The 9,925-nt window shown below is 37.7% G+C and overlaps 1 protein-coding gene across 1 annotated transcript in view; it reads left to right on the forward strand.

Annotated features, from left to right (window-relative positions):
• Positions 1 to 8,450, forward strand: part of FAM234B (family with sequence similarity 234 member B) — a 37,411-nt gene extending 28,961 nt beyond the window's left edge. Inside the window, exons 11-13 of the mRNA XM_070947602.1 lie at positions 4,562 to 4,664; positions 5,265 to 5,488; positions 6,608 to 8,450. Of these exons, the coding sequence (XP_070803703.1) occupies positions 4,562 to 4,664; positions 5,265 to 5,488; positions 6,608 to 6,613 (333 nt within the window). The 3' untranslated portion in view covers positions 6,614 to 8,450. The remainder of the gene's footprint in view (positions 1 to 4,561; positions 4,665 to 5,264; positions 5,489 to 6,607) is intronic.
• Positions 8,451 to 9,925: the final 1,475 nt, after the last annotated feature.

Consider the following 9,925-nt stretch of genomic DNA (forward strand, 5'->3'; position numbering starts at 1 on the left):
TAACAGTTCCTAGGTCCTTGGTTAGGACTCGAGCTGCTGAGCTATTAACCAGCCTCATAGGCTGTGAATCTCACTAAAGATTAAAAAATAATAATAATAATAATAATAATAATAATAATAATAATAATAATAATAAATAATAATAATAAAAACAAAAAAAAAAACAAAAGCAGAATATAAGAAAGAAGTAATTGAGCAGCGAGCTGAAAATTGGAAACACAAAGCTCTGCATGGCCAATACTTGAAAAGTATTGAAGGCAAAGCTGACCAGAAACTAACTTGGAACTGGTTAAGATCAGGAGTACTGAAAAAAGAAACTGAAAGCTTTATTTTGGCAGCTCAAGAACAAGCCCTAGGCACAAACTGTATGAAGGCAAAAATTCAACATGTTACCACCAACAGCAAATGCCGCCTCTGCAATGAGAAAGATGAGACAGTCGACCACCTGATCAGTGGGTGCAGCAAAATTTCACAAACTGACTACCTACAACGCCATGACCGTGTTGCTAAAATCATTCACTGGAAATTGTGCCAGAAGTTTGGATTTGAGTACAGCAAAAACCACTGGGAACATCAGGTTGAGAAAGTTTTAGAGAATGAGAAACTCAAGATCTTGTGGGACTTTAGGATTCAGACTGACAGGCACTTGGTCCACAACACACCTGACATAACAATAGTTGAAAAGAAAAAAGTATGGTTCATTGACATTGCAATATCTGGTGATGCACGAATTGAAGATAAGCAGCAAGAAAAAATCACAAAGTACCGGGACTTACAAATTGAAGTTGGGTGACTGTGGAAAAAGAAATCGTGTGTTGTCCCGATTGTAATTGGAGCCCTTGGAGCAATACCCAAAGGGCTACCCCGCTATTTAGAAATTCTAAATTTGTCGGACTTGAACATTTTGACTCTACAAAAAACCACCTTACTCGGAACAGCTTACATCCTCCGACGATACCTTAACAGTTCCTAGGTCCTTGGTTAGGACTCGAGCTGCTGAGCTATTAACCAGCCTCATAGGCTGTGAATCTCACTAAAGATTAAATAATAATAATAATAATAATAATAATAATAATAATAATAATAATAATAATAATAATAATAATAATAATAATAATAATTTTATTTCTATACCGCCCTTCTCCCGAAGGACTCAGGGCGGTGTACAGCCTATTAAAAACACAAAAATATACCGACATCAATTAAAAAATAATTAAAATTATTAAATAATTTCGGCCCAAATTAAAACCCAAAAATTTAAAACACCCAATTTAAAATCATTTACATTGATAGCCCGGTCTGGCAGAACAGCAGGGTCTTGAGGGCACAGCGAAATATACGGAGGTCGGAGATCTTGCGTAATTCCGGGGGCAGTTCATTCCACAGGGCAGGAGCTCCCACAGAAAAGGCCCTCCCTCTGGGTGTTGCCAGCCGACATACCTTGGCCAATGGTACTCTGAGGAGCCTCTCTCTGTGGGAGCGGACTGGCCGGTCGGAGGCTACTGGTGGCAGAAGTCGGTCTCGAAGGTACCCAGGTCCTATAAGAGGATTAGATCCTTGGGTCTCTCTTCTAGTCTAGTAAACATTACATTTATTTCTCTCTTTCCCTTCCCATCCCCCATCCCTACATATTTCTACATTTTAAGAACAGCTTCCTTTCGCAAAAAGCATCAGCCTAATGCAGTATAAAGGTAAAGGTTCCCCTTGCACATATGTGCTAGTCATTCCCGACTCTAGGGGGCGGTGCTTATCTCCGTTTCAAAGCTGAAGAGCCAATGCTGTCTGAAGACATCTCTGTGGTCATATGGCTGGCATGACTAAACGCCAAAGGCACACAGAACGCTGTTACTTTCCCACCAAAGGTGGTCCCTATTTTTCTACTTGTATTTTTTACGTGCTTTCAAACTGCTAGGTTGGCAGAAGCTGGGACAAATAACGGGAGCTCACCCCGTTATGCGGCACTAGGGATTCGAACACTGAACTGCCGACCTTTCGATCGACAAGCACAGCATCTTAGCCACTGAGCCACCGCAACCCTTATGCAGTATAGCAGCTGCAAAACCCAGGCATTATGCATTTAAAAGCATATACAGTACATGATAAGAGATAAGAAATAAGCTTTTAAAAGCCAATAAGTGTTTGCACCCACATTTCTTCCTAGAAAAAGAAATCCACATGGGGATTCCATTTCTCTTGTACCTGCCTGTCTACACAGTCTTTATAGTAGATTGACAAGTAGGGCCAGAGTAATATAGATACAGGCAATGCTTAAATATATTAGTCTCAGATTATGAGATTATCAGAATCTTAAACTGGATTTGGAAGCAAATTCCAGTTCTGAATAGGCAAGCTTTTTATTCCCATGTATCCTAGTTAGCAAAGTTATTGGCAAATTATGGAAGCTACAGACCTAATCATCTGAAAACATCAAATTGTGTCTCCCATTGAAATTTCACACTAGCTGCCTTAGAAAGGGTAAATATTAAATATTACTTTTCCATATCTGGAATGTTGATTATTTTTCAAATGCTTGCCAGTTCCATTAAATTTATAAAACCATAATGGCCTTGGGTTGGACCTGTTTGTCAGATCACACATGTTGGAAGATGTAACCATGTTTATTTTGAACCTGGATTCAATCTGGCATGCTATGGAATTGCTGCTGCCCTAGATATAAATCCAAGATAGGGAACACACCTTGCATTTTAGGATAATTATTTAGTAACTACAAGAGTATGCATTTCTTTGAAAACAACAGTCTTCAAGCTTTCATCTGTCTTTTAACAAAGGGGCTTATTACTCTTGTCAGTGAGCAGTAGTAATATTTATTACTGCAATGCAGCTTTGACCACCTTGAGATAATCTTCATGCCAAGATTGCATAAACAATCTTTATTCATCTCAGCCAAGCTATATCGGCTACACAAAACGAAAACATTGACCAAACTCTTAATGTCAAGTTTGATAAATCCACACAGGCATTACCTATATAAGGAACTGAATAAAATACGTTTAATAAACTTAAAGGACTAGCATAGCTAGAGAGAAATCTGATACAGATATCCTCAACTTACAACCAGAATGGAGCTCAAAATTTCTTTTGCTAAGTGGGACATTTGTTAAGGGAATTTTGCCCCATTTTACAACCTTTCTTGCCACATTTGTTAAGTGAATCACTGCAGTTGCTAATATAGTAACATGGTTGTTAAGTCAATCTGGCTTCCCCATTGACTTTGCTTCTCAGAAGGTTGCAAAAGGGGATCACATGTCCCCAGGACACTGCAACTGTCATAAATATATGAGTCACTTGCCAAGCGTCTGAATTTTGATCACGTGAGCCTGGGGATTCCACAATGGTCTTAAGTGTGAAAAGCAGTCATAAGTCACTTTTTTCAGTGCCATTGTATCTCTGAACAGTCACTAAATGAACTGTTATAAGTGAAGGATTACCTGTACTCATATGTTATTGTGGTGTTTCTACTCTGACATGACATGATAGTGTTCCAATATCACACGGGCTGCCACAAAGAAGGAGTCAAGCTATTCTCCAAAGCACCTGAGGGCAGGTTAAGAAGCAATGGGTGGAAACTTATCAAGGAGAGAAGCAACCTAGAACTAAGGAGAAATTTCCTGATAGATAGAACAATTAATCAATGGATCAACTTGCCTCCAGAAGTTGTGAATGCTCCAACACTGGAAGTTTTTAAGAAGAGATTAGATAACCATTTGTCTGAAATAGGCTTTCCTGCCTAAGCAGGGGGTTGGACTAGAAGACCTCCAAGATCCCTTCCAACTCTGTTATTCTATTCTATTCTTTCAAATGATTTTTCCTCACCCTGTCTGTACTTTTCCTCCACTGATAGCACATGATCATCGGAAGATCATGTAATGAGAAGAAAACAACAGAAGGTTAAAAACTAACCTTTTCTAATTCTTTTTTTCATTTCAGCTTCCTTCATATCACATGACTGTTGCTATCATTAGTAACTTCAGTTTAGCCAATACAAACAACCATATAAAGTGCAGTTCTGATCCTGCCTTAATCTATGGATTTGGGCAAACCACTGCTTCCCTGCCCCCGTCCCCGCCCCCTGCTTTTCTTGGAATAAAATAAAATGAAATAAAATGAAATAAAATGAAAGCCGCCTCTTAAGAATTTTTTCAAGGAACACTGGCAGTTATTGTGAATCTGGTACTTTAACTTATGAGCAATATTGGGGTTCGTGCAGGAGGAAGCAAGATGAAATTGTGATAATTGACATGCGTACATAGACTGATTTTAATGAGAATTTGAAAGTGGTAATAACTGGAAACATCCATGTACTGATTGCTGTTTGATCGTTAGAAGCTTTTCTCATCTCTGTTCCAAGTTGCTTTAGTTTCTTTTTATTACACTGTGTAATCTTGTATTTTGCAGTGTAGCTGTCATTACCTTTTATCACTGTCCATGCTGGCTGGGCTATGGAATTGGTCTACATGGTCTACTTTAATTCTGTTGAAATGAGTGAGATGAATTAAGCAGGGGCCCTTTATGACTGCGTCTGTTGTTGCTACTGTTTTAGGAACCCAGGCCAAGGATTCACCATCTTTATCTTCTTCATCCTACTTTCCCTTCAGTCCTTTTGGACCTGAGTAATACGACAGACCCAGTAATTGCTTCATCTAGTGAGTATGCCAGGAAAAATCGGGAAGGGAAAGCCAAGTTTGCTTAAGTAAATGCTGAAAGATGTCCTAGTTTGTGGTGGCTAATAATGGCTCAATTCCCTTTTTTTTGCTGGGTTGTTTGTAGTGCTTAAGTCTCTTAGTTAAATATTGATCTCTCCTTTGAATGAACAATGCAGTTCATTATTTGCATATTTCATTAAACTGGTCTAGGCTGTCAAGGATCTAAAATACTGAAGATGTGTTTTTCTTGGCATCTTATATTCTTCTAATAAAATTGGTTGCGTTTTATGACTATAGGTGTTAAATGTTGCAATTACAATTTCTAAGACGTAGAAGCAGTTACAACGTGCTAAGATTTCAGATAATTTGTTTTTGCTTCTGTGTAATTGTGCAACCAAAAATGCTGTGTGATTGTGACCTTGTATCTGTGCTGCAGAGCCATTTGTATTCATACCGCTGATCACCGTTCCTAGCTGTTAGCTGTAACTAGAAGCCAAACCTGAATTCATTTAAGAACAGCTAATAAATATTAGCTTTAGGAATCCAAATGTGATTTATTGTTTACTGGTGGTTGTTTTTGTTCCCCTTTTCATCTGTTAGTTGGAATAAATGATCTTCAAAAAGATGCCTTTTATATTACGGTGACAAGAAGTCCCACTTCCGAACACCAGCCAGGGGTTCTGTCAGTTAGGAAGCTCCGCCTGAGGTGGGCCCTGATGACACAGAGCCGGGATGTACCTCTGAAAGACACAAATGCCAAAATCAATCATGGGGAATTGAGGCGGATTCTTTCTAGGATCAAATTTATTGATTTTGCTCAGAAGGTGAGATTCCATGGGGTTTAAACATGGGCATGTAAGAGGGTGGAGAACTAACGTGACTGTTCTATTGAAGAGGAAGACAAATGATGTTTTGGTAAATTACAGAATAAAAGAGTTGAGAAACTGCTAAGCTATATGATTTCTCTATTTTGATATGGGAGGAATTGGCCTTGGTCATGCTCTGATTCTACAGTGCCTCACTTATCTGGAAAATGGTTAAGTGAGGCCTCAAGTAAGCAATTGAGGATTAAAGTTTAATGTTTTAATTTGCCTTCCCCTAATACAGAAGTTAACTTGCATGACTCAGAAATGTGATATAGTAGTTAAAGGTAGACAATATGGATTTTTATGTTTTTATTTGCTTTCCTAAAATTTAGTATTGTGCTTTTGAGTCAAAAATAAGATTGGGCTGTGAGACTTTTGGGAGATGAAGGAATCCTGTATCCACTCGATGAACTAACTAATTGCTCAAATACATAAAAAAGGTCAATTTTCAGTGACATCAGAACTGCTATGTGGAAATATGGGTGAGATTTCGTGGCCAATTGCCTTTTTCTGTACTTCTGCAGAGTATTTCCATATATTGGAAGATTGCCAAAATCTCTGAAAAGGAAGTCTTTATTAAAAAAAAAAAAAAATAGAAGAAGAAAATGAATAAACTCCAGTAGATAAATTGGAAATTGCTTTATTCATTAAGATTGAAGTTTCAAATATAATTAGTAGTATTCTCGGGCAAGAGTAGGCTCATTTTTCTAATCTGTTGTGATCTTTGGTGCAACGAGAACTGCATTTATCCTAAATAGGTTCAGAGAGATTTATATAGTTCACATATTATTGTAAACTATTATGTGTTTGGTTAACACAATATGTGAATTCCAGTTGTAATTTGTGTATTATGGTTTACAGATTAGCTTGACGGGAGAACCTAGCTAGTGATAAATTATTCAAAAAACCATACTTAACTAAAATCTTGGTCCTGACTACTGTCTGGCTGACATGATATAGTTGATGTTTCATCTCCCCTTCTCCCCACATGCTGTTACTGTTAATTGTGCCTTTCATAAATACTAATTCAGAAGCTAGACTTGAAATATCTGACACCTTTTCTTCTTTCTACCTCAGTTCTAGCCACATATCTCAGGTGTTCTGAGTGACAAATATGGAGCCACTGTCTACAACCAAGCTGCTCAGTCAGACTTTATGAAAACTCCGGTTAATGAAGAATGGGAACTAAGCCCAGATGTTTTAGCACTGGGGAAGCCAAACTGTTCACCCTTAAGTATCCTGACTTGAAGGAAAGCTGCTTGTCCCTTTGTTTGCTATTACATGTCTGCATACTTCTTTCCAGGTGGATTGAATGTGTGTATTTAAACAGGGATATTGGGATATGGGTATTGCCATCTTAATTTATGAAATATATTAAAAAGTTCCTATTTATATTGTAGAAGTATTTAAGATCCTATTTATATTGTAGAGGTATTTCAGTGTATTCTGCCTTTTACCACTAATCCCTTGACTGGCACTCTTCACTCCGAGTTCCTTCAGTTTTTTTAACCTCCTTTTGTTTTAGGATTACTCTTTTTTCTCATTTAGTTATTCCTATCTTCCATGTCTCAATCCATAATTCACAGTGAATAATAATATATGTCCTAGTGCCATTTGATACATGCATGCATTAATTCATTCATTTGGAGCCAGATGGATTAGCTACTGAAAGTTAGTCTAGTGACCATCAAATCTCCCAAATGAATCTAGAATCAATCTATTTATAGGGGAGTTTTATATAACAAATGGATAAAATGTTTGTCGTAATGCTCTGGTGTATTGACCAAATGAATTCTGATTAGGCATTCCAAGGAAACAGCATGACAGATGCTTTTGATGTTAGTATTACATAAACCTCCTAAAATAGAACTTATCTATCATTAAACAAGGTGATGATGATTCTACTATCTTCTCATAATGTATGTTCTCAGTTTTGTTTTAAAGTATTAAAAAAATACCAATTCTGAAAGAAGATACAATTGAAGCTTTTTCATAAAAACACGAGAGCCCTAATGAATAAGACCAAACATCTGTTTATTCTAGCATCCTATTCTGGCTGAACATATGCCTTTAGAAAAACCACTAGCCATTTCCTGCTCCTGTTCCCCAATACACATTTTGGTGACTCCATTGCTTATATTCCTCCTTTATGAGAAATGTCAATTTATTTCTGGATCAGGTACGGATCAGTACTACTGCCTTGGCAATGTAAGAGGAATTGCCATACTGGATTGAATTCAAGATCTGTACATAATCCCTTTCAAATGTGTTTCTTTATCAGCTTTTATCCTCACAGTAATTCTGAGGCAGTGGCTCACTCTACTGCTTTATTTTTATTTGTATATGTTGGAAAGGAGTTTTGGTAAATTGATATATTATACAATATATAGCACTTCTTCCTCACTGCCGCCTCCTGGGCTTGTTCTGGTTTTTCAGATAACTTAAAGATGTACGATAGTCTTTCCTAATTTTGTGTCCTTCAGCTATATTGGACTGCAACTCTTTTAACAGTTTAAGACCCTACTGTGTAGCAGTAACAATTTAACACAATCATAATATGTATGTCATAAATATTTTGGGTGTGTTTTCCATAATGCTTCACGTGGCAGTTTGATGTATCTGAAAGGCACCCAATTGGAGAAAGCAGTATCCACATTGCTTCCAGGGTTTCTTTAACAAGGAAAAATCTGTGCTGCTCATCCTGTTGGCAAATTTTGAAAACTACTTGAAATGATGACATGCATCCTGAGTGTCTCCCTTCAGTTCAGATTTGATTTATGCCATTTGGTGCTTCTGAGCTTTCTGTGATTGTTTTTTCTTCTTCTCTCCCTGTATTCCCTATGCACTTTAAAGAAAAGGCTTGTCTGTATGTTGTTCTAAGCTATAAATCTTACCAGAAGAAATAAATATGTACAGCATATCTCTGTGTCAGCTGAGTTTTCTGGCTTCTTTATGACAATTGAAAGTGGGTCTTGAAAAGAATAAAATTAGAGTCTGTAGGCTGTCAGCGGTTAAAACTGCCATGAGAAGCTACAGTGGAAATATGCACATATCGGCTGTGATCATAGTCAGCCTTCTGCCTAGAACAGAACTTGCAGAAATCCTTTTTCCCCTGGGGGTGAAATCAGATTTATGGAATAAGGATAGTTTAGCCATGACACTATGTTAATTGGCCCTTCAGTTAATCATAAACCTATTCTTCCTCATAAGTCTAAAGTTTATATCCATGGATACACATTATTTAAAATCCAACAAAGTCTGACAAAATGCAGGACATATGGAATGAAGACAAGGAGAAGCTAATCATATCATTCAGTAAAATAAATCCATATTGTTCAGTCACTATGTGGCTTATGTGAGAAAAGACCAGGTTGTCCGGGATAGGGTGTCAGTGCCAATCAGTATATATGAGTTTCACCAACTTCCTGTTATTTCATGCTGTTAGCAAGTCCTGAGGCTGTTTTGCTGTAGAATGAAATAGAAACACTTTTACAGGCCAGTATATTATCTAATAACCTGCATTTGTGATTGGATTTTATAAATGCTGATTCTCCCGCCATTAAGTAAATAACACAAGGTGGCAATTTAGACTTTAAATATTCATATTTCTCCCTACTCTAACTGAATAGAGCACCTCATGCCTATAAACAGTGAACAACTGTGATCAGCCAGCATAGTCTAGCTATTACAAGCCAAATGTTCTCATACGTCAAAGTGCTCCTTACTAGTTGGCCTAAATTTCAGCTCCTACTGTCTCTGGAGCATTGACTTGCTTCCTGTGGCTCTAGGCAGATGACAAGACTGTCAATTGGAAAAAAAAAACTTGCCAGCTCTGAAATATACGGAGTATATGCTACTTGTATGCTTACACCTGCCTGAATGAGACTCTTGGTTATTTGTTCCTTCTGGAGAGCAAGAGCATGGGAAAGTGTTAGCCTGAGCTGTTTTGCTTTGGTGTCCAAAGGTCCTATTTTTATGAAAAGCCACAACAATAAAAACAGCCCCAAAAGCAAGCTGTTTCTTATCTTAGCTGCGAATGCAGTTATGCAATGAATGCTAAAAGCAGAATCCTTGGGATGTGGAAGGCTGAGAGTATTTCTCGGCAAACTGTGAGTAGATTAATTTGTTTTCCATGAATGTTAGTAAATGCTTATACCACATTCCCTATTTAATGACAACATCATTGGAATGATATTAATTTATGGCATTTCTAGACAAATCTGTAATAAAGGTTGTCTGTCAGGGCACTCCCTCTCAGCCATGTTTAATGTGCTTTCCTCCCATACTTGAGGTGGGAAGAAAACAGGTCAGCCTAAATTGTGCTGCTTCCCACAATCTACCTTGACTGTGCTGCAGTGTTGCTGCCATCACACAAAGGACATGGAGTGGGTTCAA

The sequence above is a fragment of the Pituophis catenifer genome, unplaced genomic scaffold (assembly GCF_029215685.1).
Source record: "Pituophis catenifer annectens isolate HBS135680 unplaced genomic scaffold, rPitCat1.0.hap2 SCAF_7, whole genome shotgun sequence".
NCBI lineage: Eukaryota > Metazoa > Chordata > Lepidosauria > Squamata > Colubridae > Pituophis > Pituophis catenifer.